The sequence below is a fragment of the Pristiophorus japonicus genome, chromosome 14 (assembly GCF_044704955.1).
Source record: "Pristiophorus japonicus isolate sPriJap1 chromosome 14, sPriJap1.hap1, whole genome shotgun sequence".
NCBI classification, from domain to species: Eukaryota; Metazoa; Chordata; class Chondrichthyes; family Pristiophoridae; genus Pristiophorus; species Pristiophorus japonicus.
The window spans coordinates 109,284,324-109,310,330 of record NC_091990.1 but is presented as its reverse complement, the minus strand read 5'-3'; the positions used below and the strand labels follow the sequence as shown (position 1 = coordinate 109,310,330).

The 26,007-nt window shown below is 47.4% G+C and overlaps 1 protein-coding gene across 5 annotated transcripts in view; it reads left to right on the top strand.

The window, feature by feature from the left end:
• LOC139279464 (carabin) overlaps positions 1-26,007 on the top strand; it is a 246,818-nt gene that overhangs the window by 8,729 nt on the left and 212,082 nt on the right. For 3 of the 5 annotated variants that reach the window (XM_070898593.1, XM_070898595.1, XM_070898592.1), the window contains exons 1-3: positions 9,823-10,003; positions 15,335-15,422; positions 22,803-22,910. In XM_070898593.1, the coding sequence (XP_070754694.1) occupies positions 9,888-10,003; positions 15,335-15,422; positions 22,803-22,910 (312 nt within the window). In that variant the 5' untranslated portion in view covers positions 9,823-9,887. Of the gene's footprint in view, positions 1-9,822; positions 10,004-15,334; positions 15,423-22,802; positions 22,911-26,007 lie in introns of those variants that run through there. The other 2 variants (XM_070898596.1, XM_070898594.1) reach the window with 2 other exon arrangements.

Genomic DNA, 26,007 nt, shown 5'->3' with positions numbered 1-26,007 from the left:
AACCTCGTCCGCAAGAGGCGCAGGAAAGGCTCCACGCAAACGGCGTATAACTGGCCGGACATGGGGCATCCCTGGCGCACCCCTCTCCTAAAGCGAAGGGGCGCCGTCAAGGACCCGTTAACCTTAATCAGACACTCCGCGGCGGCGTACAAAAGTCGGATCCGGGCGACGAAATGCGTCCCGAACCCGAAAGCGCGCAGAGTTCCGAGCAGATAGTCGTGATCCACCCTGTCGAACGCCTTCTCTTGGTCGAGGGATAGGAAGGCGACCGACAGACCAGCCTCCTGGGAACAATGGATGAGGTCCCGGACCAGATGGATGTTATCGTGGATTGTCCGGCCCGGGACCGTGTAGGACTGGTCGGGGTGGATCATGTGGTCCAGCACGGCACCAAGGCGAGCAGACATCGCCCTGGCGAAGATTTTGTAGTCCGTGCTGAGGAGGGAGACCGGGCGCCAGTTCTTAAGGAGGCGGAGATCGCCCTTCTTAGGCAGCAGGACGATGACTGCCCTGCGCCAAGAGAGGGGCATCTCCCCGGTCGCCAGACTTTCCCCCAGGACCCGCGCGTAGTCGCTCCCCAGGACGTCCCAGAACGCCCTGTGGAACTCCACGGTCAGCCCGTCCAGCCCCGGGGATTTTCCCCTCGAGATCCTTGTACATGAATCCCAAAAGGTTAGTTTGCAGGTGCAGCAGGTAATCAGGAAGGCAAATGGAATGTTGGCCTTCATTGCGAAAGGGATGGAGTACAAAAGCAGGGAGGTGTTGCTGCAACTGTATAAGGTATTGGTAAGGCCGCACCTGGAGTACTGCGTGCAGTTTTGGTCACCTTACTTAAGGAAGGATATACTAGCTTTGGAAGGGGTACAGATACGATTCACTAGGCTGATTCGAGAAATGAGGGGGTTACCTTATGATGATAGATTGAGTAGACTGGGTCTTTACTCCTTGGAGTTCAGAAGGATGAGCAGTGATCTTACAGAAACATTTAAAATCATGAAAGGGATAGACAAGATAGAGGCAGAGAGGTTGTTTCCATTGGTGGGGGAGACTAGAACTAGGGGGCACAGCCTCAAAATACGGAGGAGCCAATTTAAAACCGAGTTGAGAAAGAATTTATTCTCCCAGAGGGTTGTGAATCTGTGGAATTCTCTGCCCAAGGAAGCAGTTGAGGCTGGCTCATTGAATGTTTTCAAGTCAAAGATAGATAGATTTTTAAGCAATAAGGGAATTAAGGGTTACTGGGAGAGGGCGGGTAAGTGGAGCTGAGTCCATGACCAGATCAGCCATGATCTTATTGAATGGCGGAGCAGGCTCGAGGGGCTAGATGGCCTACTCCTGTTCCTAATTCTTATGTTCTTATGTCCTATCCAATCTGTCCTCATAACTAAGATTCTCCATTACAGGCAGCATCCTAGTAAATCTCCTCTGCACCCTCTCCAGTGCGATCACGTCCTTCCTATAATAGAGTGACCAGAACTGCAGGAAGTACTCCAGCTGTGGCCTAACCAAAGTATTATACAATTTAAGCATAACCTCCCTAGTCTTATATTCTATGCCTCGGTCAATAAAGGCAAGCATTCCGTATGCCTTCTTAACCACCTTATCCACCTGGCCTGCTACTTTCAGGAATCTGTGGACAAGCACTCCAAGGTCCCTTTGTTCATCTACACTATTAAGTGGCCTATTGCTTAATGTGTAGTCCCTTTCCTTATTAGCCCTCTCCAAGTGCATTACCTCACACTTCTCTGATTTAAATTCCAATTGCCACTGCTCTGCCCACCTGAACAGTAGGTTGATATCCTCCTGCAGTCCATGACTTTTCCCTTCATTATTAACCATACAGCCAATTTTAGAGTCGTCTGCAAACTTCTTAATCATACTCCCGATATTCAAATCTAAATCGTTGATATATACCACAAAAGAAAAGGGACTCAGTACTGAGCCCTGTGGAACCACACTTCCAGTCACAAAAACATCCATCAACCATTACCCTTTGCTTCCTACCTCTAAGCCAACCTTCATGACCAGTCTATCATGTGGGACCTTATCAAAAGCTTTGCTAAAGTCCATATATATTACATCATATGCACTACCCTCATCAACCCTCTTGATTACCTCCTCAAAAAATTCAATCAGGTTAGTCAAACACGATCTTCCCTTATCAAATCCATGCTGACTATCTCTAATTAATCCTTGCCTTTCCAAATGTCGACTTATCCTGTCTTTCAGGATTTTTTTCCCAATAATTTTCCCACCACTGAGGTTAAGCTGACAGGCCTGTAATTACTCGGCCTATCCCTTTCTCCCTTCTTAAACAAGGGTACTACATTAGGAGTCCTCCAATCCTCTGTCCTCTGGCACCATGCCCAAATCCAAAGAGGACTGGAAAATGATGGTCAAGGCCTCTGTTATTTTCTCTTTTACTTCGCTCAACAGCCTGGGATGCATTTCATCCGGGCCTGGGGACTTACCTACTTTCAAAGCTGCTAATCCCCTTAATACTTCCTCTCTCACTATATTTATTTCATTCAGAATATCACACTCCTCCTCGATAGCAGTATCTGCATTGCCCCTTTCCTTTGTGAAAACAAATGCAAAGTATTCATTAAGAATGTTACCAACATCTTCCACTTCCACACAAAGATTACCCTCATGGTCTCTAACAGGCCTTACCCTTTCTTTAGTTACCCTCTTACTCTTAATATATTTATAGAATGTCCATAATTTTACTAGCCAAGAATTTTTCCTGCTCTTTCTTAGCATTCCTAATATTAATTTTGCCTCTTAACTTTCTATATTCCTCTAAAAATTCTATAGTATTTAGCCGTTGGTATATAACATAAGCTTCCCTTTTTTTCTTTATCCTCCCCTGATTTACCCACAAGTAGCTGTTTCCAGTCCACCGTGGCCAAATCACTCCTTAACTTAGCAAAATTAGCTTTTCCCCAATTTGCGAATTTTATTCCAGGCCTATCCTTGTCCTTATCCACAACCAACTTGACTCTGACTGAATTATGGTCATTGGCACCCAAGTACTCTCCCACTAATACCCTTTCAACCTGCCCAGCTTCATTCGCCAAAACTAAATCCAAAACCGCCCCTTCTCGTGTTGGGCTTGCTACATACTGACTAAAAAAGTTCTCTTGAATGCATTTCAAGAATTCCGCACTCTCTATACCTTTCACACTATATTTGTCCCAATCAATATTTGGATAGTTAAAATCCCCTACTATTACTACCCTATGGTTTTTGGTCTTAACATCAATTTGCCTACATATTTGCTCCTCTATCTCCCTCCCACTGTTTGGGGGTCTATAATACATGCCCAGCAGTGTGATCGCCCCTTTTTTATTTTTCAATTCGACCTATATGGCCTCATTTGATGATCACTCTAACATATCATCGCTGCTCACCGCTGTAATAGTTTCTTTAATCAGTACCATGACGCACCCCACCCCCGCCCCCCCCCCCAGCCTTTTGACCCCCTCTCTGACTTGTCTAAACATCCTGTAACCAGGAATATTGATATGCCAAACCTGCCCCTCTTTCAGCCATGTTTCTGTAATGGCTATAATGTCATACTCCCAAGTATGTACCGGTGCTCTTAGCTCATCCGCCTTATTCGCTATACTCCTTGCATTAAAGTATATACCATTTAACACAGGAAGACCTCCTTGATTACTATTTACTAACCCTTGTTTCCTCTATCTCATAAGTTCGCTTTCTAAATTCTTGCTATCCACTTTTTGCTTTACTTCCTTCCCTATAGAATTTGTTCTCAGGTTCCCATCCCCCTGCCAAGCTAGTCTAAACTCTCCCCAACAGCACTAGCAAAACTCCCCGCGAGGATATTGGTCCCGGCTCTGTTGAGGTGCAACCCGTCCGGTTTGTGCAGGTCTCATCTCCCCCAGAAGCAGTCCCAATGCCTCAAGAATTGAAAGCCCTCCCTCCTACACCAACTCTCCAGCCATGTGTTCATCATTTCTATCCTTCTATTCTTGTACTCATTAGCACGTGGCACCGGTAGTAACCCGGAGATTACTACCTTTGAGGTCCTACCTCTTTAATTTTCTTCCTAGCTCCCTGAATTCTGCCTGCAGGACCTCATCCCTCTTTTTACCAATGTCATTGGTCCCGATATGGACCGTGACCTCTAGCTGTTTACTCTCTCCCCCTAGAATGCCCTGGAATGGGACTTGAACCCACAAACTTCTGACTACCCATTGAGCTGACAGTAATGCCATCAATGAGTGATAGAACACATACGACAACTCCCTTCGCAAAATGGCAATACTTGTCATTTATAATAGAAGTGAAAGAACTCATTTTGTTTGAACAAAATACATTTGAACCCGTCTGATACCCGTATTCCAGTGCAGTACTAAGGGAGTGCTGCAATGTCGGAGTTCGGATGAGATGTTAAACCGAAGCCCTGTCTCTGCCCTCTAATTGCTTGCTGTACTTGCATTCTATCTCTCTGTGTTTCTTGTACTCTTCTTCTTAGGCAGTCCCTCGGAGTCGAGGATGACTTGCTTCCACAGGTAGGGCAGACGGTGGTTGGAGGGACGGGTGGGTGGGGTGCTTGGGTTGCCGTGCGCTCCTTCCGCTGTTTGCGCTTGGCTTCCGCGTGCTCCCGGCGAAGAGAATCAAGGTGTTTGGCACCTTCCTGGATTCTTCTCTTCCACTTTGAGCGGTGTTGGGCCAGGGGTTACCAGGTATCGGTAGGAATGTTGCACTTTTTCAAGGAGCCTTGACGGTGTCCTTGAAGCGTTTTCTCTGCCTACCTGGGGCTCATTTGTCATTTCGGAGCTCTGAGTAGTGCGCTTGTTTTGGGAGTCTCGTATCGGGCATGTGGACATTGTAGCCCGTCCATCGGAGCTGATCGAGCGTTGTCAATGCTTCGAAGCTGAGGATGTTGGCCTGAGCGAGAACATTGATGTTGGTGCGCCTATCCTGCCAATGGATCTGCAAGATCTTGCGGAGGCAGCGTTGGTGGTACTTTTCCAGTGTTTTGATGTGCCTACACTGTCATGTATCCTACATGGTGTGCCACCAGATGGCACAGCAGTGGGAGACTTGTAGGTTACCTGTACAGATGTGCCTGGCTTGTATAAAAGGCAGGCCACCAGGTATGATCCTCACTCTGGAGTTAACAAATAAAGGACTAAGGTCACTACAGTTCAAGTACAACACATTGCCTCGTGGAGTCATTACTAGAGCATCTAAGGATACAACAATTGGCAACGAGATTATGAACTTTCAAGTGAAAATGGCTACCCTTGGTACGTTGCAGCAGTTCGCCGATGGTGATGATTGGAATGTCTTTGTGGAGAGGCTCGAACATTTCTTCACAGCAAACGACCTGGCAGGAGACGACCTGGCCACACAGGCTGATAGGTGCAGAGCTAACTTGCTAACTAGTTGTGGGCCCACCGTCAATGCTCTCATCAGGAACTTGCTGGCACCAGTGAAGATAACAACCAAGACATACAAGGAGCTCGTAACCCTGATCCATGAGCAACTCAAGCCCAAGGAGAGCATCCTCACAGCCAGACACCGGTTCTACATCCACCGACGACCCGAAGGCCAGGAAATCGTGAAATACACAGCAGACCTCAGGAGGCTGACGGCACCGTGTGAGTTCGGCAACCACCTCAACGAAGTGCTCAGGCCACAAGCAGTCAACACACACGAGCTGCAGAGCAAACGACCTCAGCTGGGCAATGGCACCGGTATCGATACCCTGGCCCTGATCGGCTCCACCTCTCTCGCACCCGATGGCACCAACTGCCACGAGCCTAAAAGCTAAGGCACAGTCCCCAGACCCCATCGCCACCAAGGCCATACCCGTAAACAAAGGGTCACCCGCTACAGTTCCCCCAAAGGGGACCAGGACCAGCCAGGATCCCAAACCAAACAATGCCCAGGCCAGCGAGTCAGCAGTCCCCTGTGCACTGCTAGGTGACAGCTCCTCAGAGAGCAGCAGCGACCCAGGGTGCAAAGAAAGGACACGGAGGTCACAGGCATCTGTGAACCGGCCCGATACTATGGACCACGGCAACAGCCCCAAGAGCAGGCAACTTGAGCCAACCGGGTTCCCACTGCCAGCACTGGGCACTGCGCCACCACCAGACTGCAGGGATACTATCCAGTAGTCCTTGAACTAGTTGGTCCTTACGCACTGGCCACTGCATTGATAATGTATCTCACATGTCTAACGTACTTGTCTCACAATGGAACCATAAATGTAATGCAATCTTGTTTTTCTGAACTTGAATGTATATGAATGCAATGAGCCCTCCTGCATGATCCACATGTGGGGGAGGGGGGGGGGGTGGGGGGAGAATGGAGTGGTTAGGGGTGCACACAAACAGTAACCATCAGCACTATTGCACCAACCACTCACCCAAGATTGAAATGACTTGCCAAGGGTCAATCAGATGGAGCCCAGATAGAGCTAAGCCCAGAGCACAATCAATGCAGAGGCGATTTGCACTAAAGACTTAGGAGGGAGTGATGTCATGTATCCTACATGGCTACTGTTGGTACTATCACAAGGTGTGCCACCAGAGGGCACAGCAGTGGGAGCCTTGTAGGTTACCTGTACAGGTGTGCCTGGTCCAGTATAAAAGGCAGGCCACCAGGTGTGATCCTCACTCTGGAGTTAACAAATAAAGGACTAAGGTCACTACAGTTCAAGTACAACACATTGCCTCGTGGAGCCATTACTAGAGCATCTAAGGACACAATATGTTGTATATTGTCCATGTCTCTGAACCATATAGGAGGGTGGGTATCACTACTGCCCTGTACACCATGAGCTTGGTGCTGGTCTTCAAACACTCTCTTCCTCAGGCAACTGAAGGCTGCGCTGGCACACTGAAGGCGGTGTTGTACCTCATCATCGACGTCTGCCCTTGTTGACAGTAGGCTCCCAAGGCATGGAACATGGTCCACCTTGTCCAAGGCCTCATCATGGATTTTGATAATCGGGGGCCAGTACTGTGTGGCAGGGGCAGGTTGGTAGAGGACCTTTGTCTTATGGATGTTTAGTGTAAGGCCCCTGCTCTCGTACGCTACGGTGATGGTGTTGACGATGGTTTGGAGTTCGGCCGCCGAGTGTGCACAGATGCAAGCGTCGTCTGCATACTGTAATTGAATGGCAGAGGATGGGACGACCTTGGATCTGGTCTGGAGGCGATGGAAGTTAAACAGTTTCCTGTTTGTTCTGTAGATTAGCTCCACTCCAGCGGGGAGCTTACTGAGTACAGGGACTTTCTTGTACTAAGACACCCAAATCACTCTGAACACCAACATTTAATAGTTTCTCACCATTTAAAAATAATTCTATTTTTCTATTCTTCCTTACAAAATGAATAACCTCACATTTCCCCACATTATACTCCCTCTGCCACATTATTGCCCACTCACTTAACCTATCTAGATCCCTTTGTAGACCCTTTACCTTTTTTGTCTCTCAATACTCCCATGAAGCACCTTGGGACATATCATCATCATAGGCAGTCCCTCCGAATCGAGGAAGACTTGCTTCCACTCTAAAAATGAGTTGTTAGGTGACTGAATAGTCCAATGTGAGAATTACAGTCTCTGTCACAGGTGGGACAAACAGTTGTTGAGGGAAGGGGTGGGTGGAACTGGTTTGCTGCACGCTCTTTCCGCTGCCTGCGCTTGATTTCTGCATGCTGTCGGTGATGAGACTCAAGGTGGTCAGCGCCCTCCCGGATGCACTTCCTCCACTTGGGGCGGTCTTTGACCAGGGACTGCCAGATGTCGGTGGGGATGTTGCACTTTATCAGGGAGGCTTTGAGGGTGCCTTGAAACGTTTCCTCTGCCCACCTTTGGCTCGTTTGCCGACATATCACTACATTAACGGCGCTATATTAATACAAGTTGTTGTTTATATCCCTTTGTAGGCTCTATGCATCCTCCTCATATCTTTTTCACCTAGCTTTGTGTCGTCAGCAAACTTGGATACACTGCACTTGGTCCCTTCATCTAAGTCATTAATATAGATTGTAAATAGCTGAAGCCCCAGCACTGATCCTTGTGGACCCCACTAGTCACAGCCTGCCAACCTGAAAATGATCCGTTTATCCCGACTCTCTGTTTTCTGTCTAGTAACCAATCCTTTATCCATGCTAATACCTTGCCCCCAACCACACCTGCCCTTATCTTGTGTCAGAACCTTTTATGTGGCACTTTGTCGAATGCCTTTTGGAAAACCAAATATACTGCATCCACTGGTTCCCCTTTATCTACCCTGCCAGTTACATCCTTAAAAAACTCTAATAAATTTGTCAAACATGATTTAATTTTCATAAAATCATGTTGACTCTGCCTAATCATATTATGATTTTCTAAGTACCCTGTTACCACTTCCTTTATCATGGATTCCAACATTTTCCCGACTACTGATGTCAGGCTAACTGGCCTGTAGTTCCTGGATTTCTCTCTCCCTCCTTTCTTGAGTAGGACTTGGACATATATCGACCGTCCCTCCGTCGTTGCTGGATGAGAAACCTGAAATACTGGACTTAACAGCACAGTGGGAGCACCTTCACCACACGGACTGCAACGGTTCAAGAAGAAGGCCCACCGCCACCTTCTCAAGGGCAATTGGAGGATGGACAATAAATGCCGTCCCTGCTGCATTCCAAGAACAATTAAGATTGCTGGCAGAAATTACTGTTCTATGACAATAACAACATTAACATCATAGGCAGTCTCTCGAAACGAGGATGACTTGCTTCCATGCCAAAAACGGATGAGTTCACAGGTGTTTCAATGATATTCCGGATCCTGAACTACATCCTGAAGGGTGGAAGACCACTGTGCGTAGATTTTTTTAATGTGTGGTGGCCGTTGCATCCAGCCTCCACACGGGCTTGACAGAGCTAGGTCTTGGTCCAGTGGCAAGGATTAACCAAGACGACTGGAGACCAGCTCTGCTGCACAGACCTCGTGCAGGTCAGCGAGGACAGGGGGTGATGGGTGAATGGGACTAGGTGCGAATTAGGGCACAGCTGCCGAGTTCTGGATGAGCTCAAGTTTACATAGGGTAGAATGTGGGAATACCCAGTCGCGAGATTGATATCTACGCACATGCTGCTTACCAGATAAATCAGAAGCATCGCAAAGCCAAGCACAATCATCCTCACGATTGTATTCATATTGTATGCCATTGTCGAGCAAGATATAATACATTAATCACATTTGAAATTTTAAACTGAAAATACTTAATTTTATATATACATGCTGTGTGTCTATATATAAATATACTCATTTCATAGCCTAAAATTAAAGAAAGCTGCTGATGATGTTACTTTGTAATTGTGATGTCACTACAGTGGAAATATGATTTTACATCAATTGATAAACATCGAGACTTTTAAAAAAAATAAGCATTTAATCTCCACTGATAAAGCTCTGCATAGTCTTGGCTAAGACTTGGATGTGTGTTGTGCTTGTGTCTCGAAACAGAGGGGGCATCAGTTGCTGCCTTTTCTTATCAACAGGAACATCCCCCTAGCTGCCCGTGGTAGGATAGCTCCGCGACTGGTGCAAATCATTGCACCAACTTTGATGCAGAAAAGTTTTACTGTAAAGTTATTTACGAATACCCAACTCGAAGTGGTGGCACCCTGATTGGATAGAAGCCTCGTCCAATCTCTCGCCATCGCCAGCGGCAGCGGCCCTTATTGGTCAAGGAGTAGCTGTCAATCGCGCGTCTTGTCCAATCACAGGAGAGGAGGGCGTGGCTGCGGCGCCAGATTCGAACTTGCCTTTTTTTCCGGCTGAACAAGCGGCTGGGAGAGGAACCTGTTGTTGCCGCAGCTGGAATTTTCTAAACTAGCTCCCAATAAAACATGAGCAGTTGCCGGTCCGAGAATCACTGTGTGGTGGGCTTCGACCAGTTCGGCTTCGCGGTGTTTCGGAGACACTGTGACAAGTGGAAGCAGCAGCATCGCAGCCATGAGTACAGGCAAGTCACTAGCTCCTGAAACCAGCCACTTAAACCAGACCCAAACCCACTTACATTGACCCCACCCCTTACATTGACCCAACCCCTTACATTGACCCAACCCCACCCCCCACTTACATTGACTCAAACCCCATACTTACATTGACCCAACCCCCACTCACCCTCAATGAACCAGGCCCCGCTTACACCCTCAATAAACCAGACCCAAAGCCCCCCACTTACATTGACCCAACCCCCGCTCACCCTCAATAAACCAGACCTAAGCCCACTTACATTGTGATAGACCTCACTCACCTTCAATAAACCAGACCCAAGCCCACTTCCACTTCAATCAACTAGACCAAGCCCACTTACATCCTCCATAAACTAGACCAAAAAATAACCGCAACAACATTTGAACCGGGCCTACAATTCTAAAAGAATCGAGGAGGTGTTGGACCGGTGCAGCTGTCGCGGGAAGGCTGAAGTCTGCTTGGATTTCAGCCGAGAATCACTGGCCACTCATTGTCTGGAGGCTTTATTGTTGTCGGGGACTGGGCCAGTGGCTGGTGCTGCTCAAGCCTGCAACTGTCACTATTGTGCAGTGTATTCGACAGATTCATTCAAAGAGTTCCAGAGAGCAATCATACCATTTGCTCATCTCAACCGCGAAAAGGAGGGGGAGGGGGAAGCTAACTGACGCTGGTTAGCGAGTGGTGTTGCAACTGTAGAAAGTGATTTCACGATGTGGCTTCCCTTTATGGATTCTCGTTAGGAAATAAAATACAAATTGTGGGCACATCTGCACAAGTATATCGTACTTACAGAATTTTTGTTGTTGAAACTTACAGCACAGAGGGAGTCCGTTCGGCCCTTTGTGTCCCTGCCTAATCCCACTTTCCAGCTCTTGGTCTGTAGGTTACCGCATTTCAAGTGCATATGCAAGTACTTTTTTAATGTGAGGGTTTCTGCCTCTACCACCCTTTCAGGCAGTGAGTTCCAGACCCCCACCACCATCTGGGTGAAAAGAAGTTCTCCTCAACTCCTCTCTAATCCTTCTACCAATTATTTTAAATCTATGCCCCCTGGTTATTGACCTCTCTGCTAAGGTAAATAGGTCCTTCTTATCTACTCTATTTTCGCCCCTCATAATTTTATACACCTCAATAAGTTCTCCCCTCAATCTCCTCTGTTCCAAAGAAAACCACCTCAACCTATCCAATCTTTCCTCTACGCTAAAATTCTCCAGTCCAGGCAACATCATCTTAATCTCCTCTGTACCCTCTAGTGCAATCACATCTTTCCTGTAATGTGGTGACCAGAACTGTAAGCGGTACTCTATTTTATCTAATGTTTTATACAGTTCAAGCATAAACTCCCTGCTCTCGTATTCTATGCCTCAAATGTAGATACAAAGCGATTTCGCTTCTTACTAACTCCACAATTATTGCCTAGTTGCGATCTGAATCTGGAATCAGGACCTGAGCTGTCCCTCCCTTTTACGTTGGTCACTAGAGTTAGATTACTCCTATTTTAAATTTGGTGGTAAGTTTAAACAGTTTTGCACTGATTCAAAGCTTTATAGTTCTAACACTAAACTTATAAACCAGTAAAAACTTCAGTGGGAGATGAACCCAAACCCTGGAGAAAAATGGCCCAGAATTTCCTGAAACAGCATAACCCCCATCGGCAAATTAAGGTGAAATTTCCTGAGTATCTCATTAGCATACGCCTGAATGTGAAATCCCGAGGATAACGAACCGAATTCAGCGCAAACAATCGGGGGAAAGTATTGAATTTACTCCAGATTCCTCTTTTAATCCCTCTGGACTTAATGACAGACGCGATTAGTTTACAGTATCTGTCTGCCTCAATAATAGTGCATGTTTTGTATAATGTGTTTTTAAAAAAAAAATTTGTTCATGGTATGTGGGCAAAGCTGGCAAGGCCTGAATTTATTGCCCATCCCTAATTGCCCTTGAGAAGATGGTGGTGAGCCACTGCTGTCTTTGTTGCAGTATGGTACAACTGAGTGACCCGCTGGGCCATTTCACAGGGCAGTTAAGAGTCAACTACATTGCTGTGGGTCTGGACTCACATATAGGCCAGACTGGGTACAGACGGCAGATTTCCTTCCCTAAAGGACATTAGTGAATCAGATAGGTTTTTAATGACAATCTGCTGTTTCATGGATATAGAATCATAGAAACTTACAGCACAGAAAGAGACTATTCGGCCCATTGTGCCTGTGCCGGTCATAGCTTTTTATTCCAGGTTTATTTAATTAACTGAATTTAAGTTTCCCAGATGCCGTGGTGGGATTTGAACTCATGTCTCCAGATCATTAGTCCAGGCCTCTGGAATACTAGTTCTGTAACATAATCACATAATATAAACGTAATGGGGAAATTGGTCCTTGTGAGCAGCACAAAACAGGTGATAGCAAATTGGCCTCCCATTTTGTATCCCGCCCGATTGTGTGTTATATTGGCCTGGATTTTGTGGTCAGCCGTGAAGGGACGCGCTCGCCGCTGACCTCGAAGAAAGTGGCCCACCAAGATTTAGCAGGCTCTGTGGCGTTGATTTCCTCTATTCTGGTGTGACTTTCAATCTGCCACCATCTACAAGGGATCTGTGGTATCCAGGAACAGTGAAGTCATTAAGCAGGCTGAGCAGCCAATCACATAGAAGAATTCTCACAGTCAGCAAACCAGGAAGTAAAAAGCACTGAATATCATTCACTTTTTAATAATTTTACAGAAAGCAAAATAATGATTGGGACATACACATGGGATTAACTTAGATGCTGAAATATAAACAAACTTGACATTTAAAAAAAACATTATTTTAAAAATCTATGGAAATTGTATCATGGAATGGAGGGAATTACACTCACATTTATAAAATTAGTTTTTCAGGGTCAGAGGTTGCTCAGCAGTAATTATGACTTAGTATGCCATTAAAACTCAGTTACACACCATTCAACAAGGCTTAACTTTTTCAAGGGCTTTTACAGCCAGAATAGTGCGTAAAATGTTGAAGTCCACATCAAATCACTGACTCTGTGCTGATTGCATCTGCGAAGACTGAAACCGCGCACCCTGTGGAGGAACAGGGTATCACTAACAGCAACTTTCGGTTTTCCGAATTTAACTGCGCCTGTTGGATGACAGAAGTTTCTGCCAGTTTTACACAGTAATGGCAATGAGCGCTGACAGTTTCACCATCATTGAAACAGCAAATTCCGCGCCATTAAAGTCAATGGAAAAGAAAATCGGGAGGTGGGGGGCTGTAAATTGGGCTGATATTTCGCTATTGCCTATATTTGTGTGACACTGGGGGACAATTTCACCTATTTGTCAGCCATGCTTAGTGGTAGCACTCTCTCAGCAGTCAGAAAGTCCCACTGCAGAAACTTGAGCCCATAATCCAAGCTGAAGCTTTTAATGCCAGTACTGAGGGAGCGCTACACTGTTTGAGGTACCGTCTTTTGGATGAGACATCAAACCAAGCCCCCGTCTGCCCCTCTCAGGTGGATGTTAATGATTCCACAGCACTATTTTGAAGAGCAGTAGAGTTCTCCCCAGTGTCCTGGACCAATTTGTCCCTAACCAACAGATTAATGGTCATTATCACATTGCTGTTTTTGGGACTTGCTGTGCACAATTTGGCTGCGACATTTCCTACATTACAACAGTGATTACACTTCAAAAGTACTTCATTTGCTGTAAAGCGTCAGCTATGGCTCAGTGCATAGGACACTTGCCTCCGAGTCAAAATACTCTCACTTGGTAATAAGAGGCAAGAGCAACGTGCACTGCAAGTTGTTTCACCAAATTTAGTCACTGAATTGCTCTAGAATTTGTTTTTAATGTGGTGAAAATAGCATCAATTGGTCTTCTCTTATCTTGGAGGCATCAAATATTGACACACGTTATTTGAAATAGCAAAATATTAACCTCCAGTCTAGTTAAAGGGTTATTAACATCAGCAGAAGCAAACGCCAGTCGGGATTGAATAACAGCAGAATCCAACCCCTGCAGTCACTGGTGTCTCAGCAGGTTGGGTGCCTGAGTGAATCCCTTCCCACACACTGAGCAGGTGAACAGTCTCTCCCCAGTGTGAACTCACTGGTGTTTTAGCTGAAAAGAGAATTATGGTGCAAGACTTGGTGTGTTGCAAACCAGGGGAGATACAAATCAATTGTGAGTTTGAAATTTTAAAGATGCACTTAACTCTTTCTGCTCCACAGAAAGAGCTCGATCTCTGGATCTGCATGACAGCAGTCTCCATTTTGCAGGACTGAGGCCTGCAGGCTACACACTCTTCTCCCCACTCCCTCCCCCTCCCCCCCCCTTCCCCCTCCCCCCCCCTTCCCCCTCCCCCCCTTCCCCCTTCCCCCTCCCCCCCCTCCCCCCCCCCCCCCTTCCCCCCTCCCCCCCCCCCCCCTCCCCCCCCCCTTCCCCCTCCCCCCCCCCTTCCCCCTCCCCCCCCTTCCCCCCTCCCCCCCTTCCCCCTCCCCCCCTTCCCCCTCCCCCTCCCCCCCCTTCCCCCTCCCCCCCCCTTCCCCCTCCCCCCTCCCCCCCCTTCCCCCTCCCCCCCCTTCCCCCTCCCCCCCCCTTCCCCCTCCCCCTCCCCCTCCCCCCCCCTCCCCCCCCCTTCCCCCTCCCCCCCCCTTCCCCCTCCCCCCCCCTTCCCCCTCCCCCCCCCTTCCCCCTCCCCCCCCCTTCCCCCTCCCCCCCCCTTCCCCCTCCCCCTCCCCCCGGCAATCTCCGGGATAAAAGTTAACTCCCCCTTCCCACTAACTGGCCTTCCACACTTGCACTTAATGCACATCCATAGTGCCGGGGCTGTGTGTGTCTGATCCGATTCTGGGAGGGTGTGGCTCCCGCTGCATTTCCCACGTTACAACAGTGACTATACTCCAAAAGTACTTCATTGGCTGTAAAGCGTTTTGAGACATCCGGCAGTCATGAAAGGCGCTATATAAATCCAAACCTGTCATAAGAACATAAGAAATAGGAGCACAAATAGGCCAATTGTGTATCATTAACAAATTTGGCTACATTGCACTCGGTCCCTTCATCCAAGTCATTAATATAGATTGTAAATAGTTGAGACACCAGCACTGATTCCTGTGGCACCCCACTAATTACCATTTATCAACTGGAAAATGACCTATTTATCCCGACTCTCTGTTTTCTGTTAGCCAATCTTCTATCCATGCTAATATATCTGTCTTTAAAGCACCTTTGGGACTTCCTGAGGCTGTGAAATGCACTGTATCAATGCAAGTTCGTTCTCTCTCTCTTTATGTTCTCATACATTGACCTCTTGTATCTCGGTTCACAGTTACCCGAGTGTCAGTGCTTCCAAGATAGAATCGTGGCAGGAGATGCTCAGCAACTGGACTGGGGCTGGTGCCTCTTGCACGACTAAGGTAACGGGAATGTTGCAGACTCCTAAAAAGTGTCTTTTTTAAAAATAAAAGTACAGTGTGCACCTATCGAGGGCGTGTTGGTCATATATGGGACGCTCTCCTCCTTTGCTGACCTCAGTTTCTTCCCATAAAATGAAGATCTGGTCCATTCAGCTGAGGAACTCGTAACATGTAAACATCGATATAACAAACGGCAGGAAGGAACTCACTTGGGGGCGAATCATATTAGTGGTGTTTTCCTTTTGAGGTAGAATGTTATTTTTATTCTGCTGAAGACGCTCAGTGGGTAGCACTCTCGCCTCTGAGTCAGCAGTCCCACTCCAGGAACTAGAGCACATAAATCTAGGCTGATACTCCAGTGCAGTGCTGAGGGAATGCTGCACTGTCTGAGGTGCCGTCTTTCGGATGGGACGTTAAACTGAGGCCCCATCTGCCTTCTCGGGTGAATGTAAAAGATCCCATGGCACTATTTCGAAGAAGAGCAGGGGAGTTATCCCCGGTGCTCTGGAGCTAATATTTATCCCTCAATCAACATCACTAAAAACAGATTATCTGGTCATCATCACATTGCTGTTTGTGGGAGCTTGCTGTGTGCAAAGTAGCTGCTGCGTTTCCTACATTACAACAGTGACTACACTCCAAAAGCACTTCATTGGCTATAAAGCGCCTTGAGGCGTCTGATGGTCATGAAAGGTGCTATATAAATGCAAGTCTTTTTGATAGCCCCAGTGTCACCTTATTGCAATGGTTCTTAAACTGGAGTCTGTGGACCCCTGGGAGCCCGTAGAGACCTTTCTGGAGTCCGTAAACTAAACTGCCTCCGTCACAAGTTTCATATGAAACACATTGAAATAAAAAGGGTTCTAACCGCTTCAGTAATGATAAATTAAATGTTATTAACACTAATAATAACCTTCCCCCCCACCAACCCAGATAAGCACCGTCTCTCTGCGCACTGATTGGTTGGAAAGCTCCAGAGAGGAACAGAGATTCATCATTTATTAGTTCTTTGATGCGCCAATCATACGACATGCTAACATCCTGTTAGTGGAGCGGACTAGGTAGAATCGCACTTTAAAAACTAGGTTTCGACCAACGGGAAAAAACTCTGGAGTGCATCTATCTATAATGAATTTTGAATTATTGTAACACGTACACATCATTAATATGTTCTTAAAAATCCATAAAATGATCCCACTTTTTCTGATTGATGAGAGACCAATTGTTGGAGGGCATTGATTGGATAAGGTAGCCATCGATCATTTATGAATCGTTGTCAAACATCACACCAAGGATAGACAGGCACACCGATCTCACTGATGTCTGTAAATAAATAAATAAATGCATGTTTTCTTAAAAGCATTATTAAAACACTATTTACTTGCATCACTTTCACATTTTGAATATTATATAGTATTATAATTTAGGTGGGGTAGGGGGGAGTAGACTGTGATTATGAATCCATTTCAAAAGGTGTCCTTCAAACAAAAAATTTGAGAACCCGGCCTCATTGGTCCTTTCAATGAGATCCATTTAGGATGGTTTAGCAATTTGTGCCCATGGTGATCATAAGAACATGAGAAATAGGAGCAGGAGTAGGCCATTTGGTCCCTCGAGCCTGCTCATTCAATAAGATCACGGCTGATCTAATCTTGGGCTCAGCTCCACTACCCTGCCTGCTCCCCATAACCCTTCACTCCCCTATCGTTCAAAAATATGTCTATTTCACCTTAAGTATGTTCAATGACCAAGCCTCCAGAGCTCTCTGGGGCAGAGAATTCCACAGATTTACGACCATCTGAGAAGAAATTCCTCTTCATCTCAGTTCTAAATGGGCGACCCTTTATTCTGAAACTATGCTCCCTAGTTCAGGATTCCCCCATGAGTGGAAACATCCTCTTTGTATCTACCTTGTCGAGCCACCTCAGTTATATATATTTCAATAAGATCACCTCTTATTCTTCTAAACTTCAATAAGTATAGGTCCATCCTACTCAACCTATCTTCATAAGTCAAGCCCTTCATCTCAGGAATCAACCTAGTGAACCTTCTCTGAACTGCCTCCAATGCAAGTATATTCCTCCTTTAAATAAGGAGACCAAAACTGTACGCAGTACTCCAGGTGTGGTCTCACCAATACGCTGTCCTACATGGCCGACATCTTATCCCAAGACTATGCCCCCTAGTTCTAGGCTCTCCAGCCAGGGGAACACAGCCTCTCGGCATCTACCCTCATCAAATGCAGTGTCAGTTTAACAGCACCATGTACAAGATTGGAAGTATATTGCACGCAAATGGAGATCGGATTGCGGATGGAATTGGAATGAAATGTGATGAGGCATGAGGATAGATTTCCCCTTTCCCTGAATACAGCCAGACCACTCTAGAAACTTTTTGTTCTCCTTTTAAATATCATGAGTAATCCAGAGGCCCGGACTAATAATTTTGAGTATTTGAATTGTTTTGAAAATAACCTGGAAATAAAACAGATGGCCTCAGTAAAAGTGACCATGAAGCTTTTCATAAGGATTGTAATAAAAACCCAACTGGTTCACTGATATCCTTTAGGGAAGGAATCCTGCCGTCCATACCCGGTCTGGGCCGATGTGTGACTCCAGTCCCCACACTAACGTGGTTTGACTCGTAACTGCTGTCGAAAGTGACCTGGTGAACCACTCCTCAAACTACTACAAATCATTGGGACTGTCATGGTTCAAGAATCATAGAAGTTTACACACTGAAGGAGGCCATTTTGGCCCATCATGTCCGTGCCGGCCGACAAAGAGCTAACCAGTCGAATCCCACTTTCCAGCTCTTGGTCCGTAGCCTTATAGGTTAACTTAGAGTGTCAGCTGTGGATCAGTGGGTAGCACACTCGCCTCTGAGTCAGAAGGTTGTGGGTTCAAGCCCGACTCCAGTGAGCACATAAATCTAGGCCGACACTCCAGTGCAGTGTTGAGGGAGCACTACACTGTCGGCGGTGTCGTCTTTCAGATGAGACTTTAAACCGAGGCCCTGTCTCCACGCAGGTGGACGTAAAAGATCCCATGGCACTATATTGAAGAAGAGCAGTAGAGTTAGCTCCGGTGTCTTGGCCAATATTTATCCCTCAATCAACATAACATATACACAGATTATCTGGTCGTGAACACATTGCTATTTGCGGGAGCTTGCTGTGCGCAAGTTGGCTGCTGCGTTTCCACATTACAACAGTGACTACACTCCAAAAGTACTTCATTGGCTGTAAAGTGTGCTGAGTCGTCCGGTGGTCATGAAAGGTGCTTAGAAAGGTACATGTCTTTCTTTCTTTCCCTTTTCCAGTGACAACATGCCAAATTTACCTAATCACTCATCATCCAATCCCTCCATCCTCTCACGCATTCTGATCACCAACTTCTGTATTCTTTCAACAGCTGCAACATTCATTTCAATTTCTTGGATGTAACTCCCAACAAACATTCTGGTAAACTTTTAGCACAAATCATTCAGTGTTATGTTCTTTGCTCTCATGGTCATCATCCCTCCCCTGAGGCTGCTTCATGGCTAGCTGGGTGTGAGCGATTGGGGGAAGGCAAGTCTCCATCTAGTTTTCTCCCTCCCTCTTGGCTGTTGGAAGGACCTGGCCCCTGCTTGTCCCTTCCCTACCACGCCGAGGTGAGATTATTAACTCACTTGTCTCTGGAATGGGGAGTATGAGCTCGCCCATTTAAAACTGAGATGAGGAGGAATTTCTTCTGAGGGTTCCGAGATTATATCGATATAGAAACATAGAAACATAGAAAATAGGTGCAGGAGCAGGCCATTCAGCCCTTCTAGCCTGCACCGCCATTCAATGAGTTCATGGCTGAACATGCAACTTCAGTACCCCCTTCCTACTTTCACGCCATACCCCTTGATCCCCCGAGTAGTAAGGACTTCATCAAACTCCCTTTTGAATATATTTAGTGAATTGGCCTCAACTACTTTCTGTGGTAGAGAATTCCACAGGTTCACCACTCTCTGGGTGAAGAAGTTTCTCCTTATCTCGGTCCTAAATGGCTTACCCCTTATCCTTAGACTGTGACCTCTGGTTCTGGACTTCCCCAACATTGGGAACATTCTTCCTGCATCCAACCTGTCCAAACCCGTCAGAATTTTAAACGTTTCTATGAGGTCCCCTCTCACTCTTCTGAACTCCAGTGAATACAAGCCCAGTTGATCCAGTCTTTCTTGATAGGTCAGTCCCACCATCCCGGGAATCAGTCTGGTGAATCTTCGCTGCACTCCCTCAATAGCAAGAATGTCCTTCCTCAAGTTAGGAGACCAAAACTGTACACAATACTCCAGGTGTGGCCTCACCAAGGCCCTGTACAACTGTAGCAACACCTCCCTGCCCCTGTATTCAAGTCCCCTTGCTATGAAGGCCAACATGCCATTTGCTTTCTTAACCGCCTGCTGTACCTGCATGCCAACCTTCAATGGCTGATGTACCATGACACCCAGGTCTCGTTGCACCTTCCCTTTTCCTAATCTGTCACCATTCAGATAATAGTCTGTCTCTCTGTTTTTACCACCAAAGTGGATAACCTCACATTTATCCACATTATACTTCATCTGCCACGCATTTGCCCACTCACCTAACCTATCCAAGTCACTCTGCAGCCTCATAGCATCCTCCTCGCAGCTCACACTGCCACCCAACTTAGTGTCATCCGCAAATTTGGAGATACTACATTTAATCCCCTCGTCTAAATCATTAATGTACAATGTAAACAACTGGGGCCCCAGCACAGAACCCTGCGGTACCCCACTAGTCACTGCCTGCCATTCCGAAAAGTACCCATTTACTCCTACTCTTTGCTTCCCGTCTGACAACCAGTTCTCAATCCACATCAGCACACTACCCCCAATCCCATGTGCTTTAACTTTGCACATTAATCTCCTGTGTGGGACCTTGTCGAAAGCCTTCTGAAAGTCCAAATATACCACATCAACTGGTACTCCTTTGTCCACTTTATTGGAAACATCCTCAAAAAATTCCAGAAGATTTGTCAAGCATGATCTCCCTTTCACAAATCCATGCTGACTTGGACCTATCATGTCACCATTTTCCAAATGCGCTGCTATGACATCCTTAATAATTGATTCCATCATTTTACCCACTACTGAGGTCAGGCTGACCGGTCTATAATTCCCTGCTTTCTCTCCCTCCTTTTTTAAAAAGTGGGGTTACATTGGCTACCCTCCACTCGATAGGAACTGATCCAGAGTCAATGGAATGTTGGAAAATGACTGTCAATGCATCTGCTATTTCCAAGGCCACCTCCTTAAGTACTCTGGGATGCAGTCCATCAGGCCCTGGGGATTTATCGGCCTTCAATCCCATCAATTTCCCCAGCACAATTTCCCGACTAATAAAGATTTCCCTCAGTTCCTCCTCCTTACTCGACCCTCTGACCCCTTTTATATCCGGAAGGTTGTTTGTGTCCTCCTTAGTGAATACTGAACCAAAGTACTTGTTCAATTGGTCTGCCATTTCTTTGTTCCCCGTTATGACTTCCCCTGATTCTGACTGCAGGGGACCTACGTTTGTCTTTACTAACCTTTTTCTCTTTACATACCTATAGAAACTTTTGCAATCCGCCTTAATGTTCCCTGCAAGCTTCTTCTCGTACTCCATTTTCCCTGCCCTAATCAAACCCTTTGTCCTCCTCTGCTGAGTTCTAAATTGCTCCCAGTCCCCAGGTTCGCTGCTATTTCTGGCCAATTTGTATGCCATTTCCTTGGCTTTAATACTATCCCTGATTTCCCTAGATAGCCACGGTTGAGCCACCTTCCCTTTTTTATTTTTACGCCAGACAGGAATGTACAATTGTTGTAATTCATCCATGCGGTCTCTAAATGTCTGCCATTGCCCATCCACAGTCAACCCCTTAAGTATCATTAGCCAATCTATCTTAGCCAATTCATGCCTCATACCTTCAAAGTTACCCTTCTTTAAGTTCTGGACCATGGTCTCTGAATTAACTTTCATTCTCCATCCTAATGCAGAATTCCACCATATTATGGTCACTCTTCCCCAAGGGGCCTCGCACAATGAGATTGCTAATTAATCCTCTCTCATTACACAACACCCAGTCTAAGATGGCCTCCCCTCTAGTTGGTTCCTCGACATATTGGTCTAGAAAACCATCCCTTATGCACTCCAGGAAATCCTCCTCCATCGTATTGCTTCCAGTTTGGCTGGACCAATCTATGTGCATATTAAAGTCACCCATTATAACTGCTGCACCTTTATTGCATGCACTCCTAATTTCCTGTTTGATGCCCTCCCCAACATCACGACTACTGTTTGGAGGTCTGTACACAACTCCCACTAACGATTTTTGCCCTTTAGTGTTCTGCAGCTCTACCCATATAGATTCCACATCATCCAAGCTAATGTCTTTCCTAACTATTGCATTAATCTCCTCTTTAACCAGCAATGCTACCCCACCTCCTTTTCCTTTTATTCTATCCTTCCTGAATGTTGAATACCCCTGGATGTTGAGTTCCCAGCCCTGATCATCCTGGAGCCACGTCTCCGTAATCCCAATCACATCATATTTGTTAACATCTATTTGCACAGTTAATTCATCCACCTTATTGCGGATACTCCTTGCATTAAGACACAAAGCCTTCAGGCTTGCTTTTTTAACACCCTTTGTCCTTTTAGATTTTTCCTGTACAGTGGCCCTTTTTGTTCTTTGCCTTGGGTTTCTCTGCCCTCCACTTTTCCTCATCTCCTTTCTGTCTTTTGCTTTTGCCTCATTTTTGTCTCCCTCTGTCTCCCTGCATAGGTTCCCATCCCCCTGCAATATTAGTTTAACTCCTCCCCAACAGCACTAGCAAACACTCCCTCTAGGACATTGGTTCCGGTCCTGCCCAGGTGCAGACTGTCCGGTTTGTACTGGTCCCACCTCCCCCAGAACCGGTTCCAATGCCCCAAGAATTTGAATCCCTCCCTGCTGCACCACTGCTCAAGCCATGTATTCATCTGCGCTATCCTGCGATTCCTACTCTGACTAGCACGTGGCACTGGTAGCAATCCCGAGATTACTACTTTTGAGGTCCTACTTTTTAATTTAGCTCCGAGCTCCTTAAATTCTTTTCGTAGGACCTCATCCCTTTTTTTTACCTATGTCGTTCGTACCAATGTGCACCACGACAACTGGCTGTTCTCCCTCCCATTTCAGAATGTCCTGCACCCGCTCCGAGACATCCTTGCACCAGGGAGGCAACATGCCATCCTGGAGTCTCGGTTGCGTCCGCAGAAACGCCTATCTATTCCCCTCACCATCGAATCCCCTATCACTATCACTATCACTATATATAATTTTTTTCCAATGAAACTTATTTCAGATGCATAGCTTCCTTGAAGCTGGCGTTCCCATCGAACTGCGTGGTCATCTGTGGAAATGCTTGTTGGGCAGTGATGCAGTTAAGGAGAGCAGCACTCATGCCTACCAGGTGAGGGAAATATTACTTTTGATCTGAAATGTGCATATTTTAAAACTTTTAAAAATAGATCAGTTTCGTACTGTCAGTCCGAACACCACGGTAGAGATTACTGAAAACATAAACAGTGTTTGACTAACCTGATTGAATTTTTGGGGGAGGTAACCAAAAGGGTCGATGAGGGTCGTGCGTACGATGTAGTACATATGGACTTCAGCAAGGCTTTTGATAAGGTCCCACATGGTAGACTGGTCATGAAGGTTAAAGCCCATGGATACAGGGCAAAGTGCCAAGTTGGATCCAAAATTGGCTTGGAGGTAGGAAGCGAAGGGTAATGATTGATGGATGTTTTTGTGACTGGAAGGATATTTCCAGTCGGGTTCCACAGGGCTCAGTACTGGGTCCCTTGCTTTTTCAACGATTTAGATTTGAATATAAGGAGTATGATTAAGAAGTTTGCAGACAACACTAAAATTGGCTGTGTGATTGATAATGAAGAGGAAAGTCATGGGCTGCAGGTGGATATCAATCTACTGGTCAGGTGGCCAGAGCAGTGGCAAATGGAATTGAATTCAGAGAAGTATGAGGTGATGCACTTGGGGAGGGCTAATAAGGAAAGGGTATACACATTAAGTGGTAGGCCTCTTAATAGTGTAGATGAACAAAGGGATTTAGAGTGCTTGTCCACAGAACTCTTTTTGGTAGGGAACTAAAACATTAAATCATTAAATCGTGTCCCCCCGATCTGGGGGACACACCAAACATTTTCAAGGCCCTTTTTTTTGGTTTTTTTAATTGTTTTTTTTTGTGTTTTTGTTTTTTTTTTTTAAAGTTTTTTATTGGGGCACTAAAATCATATTTTTTCTCTCCAAGTTACCCCTATAAAAGGGGAGGGGGACACTAAAAACACTGGCAATTAAAACAAATTAAACTTTAAAACATAAAATCAAATTAAAATTTGGTTGCCGGGCGTGATGATGCACTCCAGTCCCTCCAGTGCCCACCTCTCGCGGAAGGCCGCGAGCGTACCGGTGGACACCGCGTGCTCCATCTCCAAGGACACCCTGGCGCGGATGTACTTGCGGAAGAGAGGCAGGCAGTCAGGCTGAACGACCCCCTCGACCGCCCGCTGCCTGGACCGGCTGATGGCACCCTTGACCGTGCCCAGGAGCAGTTCTAATGGAGGCCCTCGGACTGACCCGCTCCCCTCCGCACAGGGTGCCCAAAGATCATGAGTGTGGGACTGAAGTGCAGCCAGAATTTCAGGAGCAGCCCCTTTAAATAATAAAACGGGCTGTAACCTCGTGCATTCAATAAAAACATGGAACACGGACTCTTCCAGACCGCAGAAATTGCAGGCGGCCTGGGAGCCCGTAAACCGGCTTAAAAATTTATTGCACGGCACTGCTCCGTGCACCACTCTCCAGGCCAAGTCCCCTATAAATAGTGGGAGGACTCCCGCGTAGAGTGCCCTCCATCGGGGACCCCCGCCTCCTCCGGACGGCAAGATGGTACGCCATGGCGTGTCCGGACGGCAGGCGAGGATGGCAAAGTTGAGAGTGTGCAGGAGCAGCCAGTACAGGAAACCCCTCCGAGTGGAACTGAAAGGGGATTTCCTCGAGGCGGCACAAGTTGTTAGGCGCCGGCTCCCGAGGGAGGTTCCGGGGTTTGACGCCGATGAGGAATTCCGTCCGGACGGGGGTCAGTTCGGACGGGATCTCCCCTAACGGAGTTGGGGCCCAGAGCTGTTTTTAGCGACTCGATGGCATCGGCCACGCGGCGGACGTTGGCGGAATTTAGGCGCCGCGCCAGCGTGTCTGGCGCCATCCAGCCCACTCCTCCGCCATCGAGCAGGTCCCTGACCCTAGTCACCTCACCAGCCACAGCCCTCTCGTCCGACCGCCACCTAAAACCTCGGTCGTGGAGGTACGGATTCCCGAGCAGCGGCTCCTGCAGGACAGCCACACTCCAGCCGGTGGAGAGCTGCACTTGGTGGAGACTTTGTTCCAGACCCTGGTGAGTTCCTTGTAAAAGACAGGCAGCTCCTGGAAGGCGGTCCTGACGCCCCCCAAGCTCACAAACAGGAGCTGCGTGTCGTAGTTGAGGCCGTGCTGCTGGCGGAAGAAATACGTCGCCAGAGCACGCCACCTGGGAGGGGGCTCGACGTAAAGGTATCTCTGCAGGGTCTGAAGACGGAAAGTCGCGAGCTGGGTGCTGACGCACACCAACGACTGACCGCCCTCCCCAAGCGGGAGACTCAAGACCGCGGCAGAGACCCAGTGCTTCCAGTTGTTCCAGAAGAAGTCCACCAGCTTCTTCTGTATCTTGGTGACAAACGCAGGGGGAGGGGTCAAAGTGACCACAACATGGCGGCCACCAGCTGGTTTATGACTAGCGCTCGACCCCTGTAGGACAGCACTCGGAGCAGTCCTGTCCAGCGCCCTAGGCGAGCGGCGACCTTGGCCTCCAGCTCTTGCCAGTTCGCCGGCCAGGCTTCCTCGTCGGGGCTAAGGTAGACTCCCAGATGGAGGAAAATGGGTCGTGTTCCAGGCAAAAGGCCTGAGCTCCTCCGGCAGGGAGTCCACCCGCCACTGACCCACCAGGAGTCCGGAACATTTCTCCCAGTTGATCCTGGCGGTGGATGCGGCCGAGTAAATCTCCTGGCACTCACGCATCCTCCGCAGGTCAGCGGGATCCTCTACCGCGAGGAGCACGTCATCGGCGTAAGCCGAGAGGACGACCTCCACGCCCGGCCCTTGCAGAGCCAGTCCCGTCAACCTCGTGCGCAGGAAAGGCTCCACACAGATGGCATATAACTGGCCGGACATGGGGCATCCCTGGCGCACCCCTCTCCCAAAGCGAAGGGGCGCCGTCAAGGACCCGTTAACTCCGCGGCGGCATACAAAAGTCGGATTCGGGTGACGAAATGCGTCCCGAACCCGAAAGCGCGCAGAGTTCCGAACAGATAGTCGTGATCCACCCTGTCGAACGCCTTCTCTTGGTCGAGAGATAGGAAGGCGACCGACAGACCAGCCTCCTGGGAATGATGGATGAGGTCCCGGACCAGATGGATGTTATCGTGGATTGTCCGGCCCGGGACCGCGTAGGA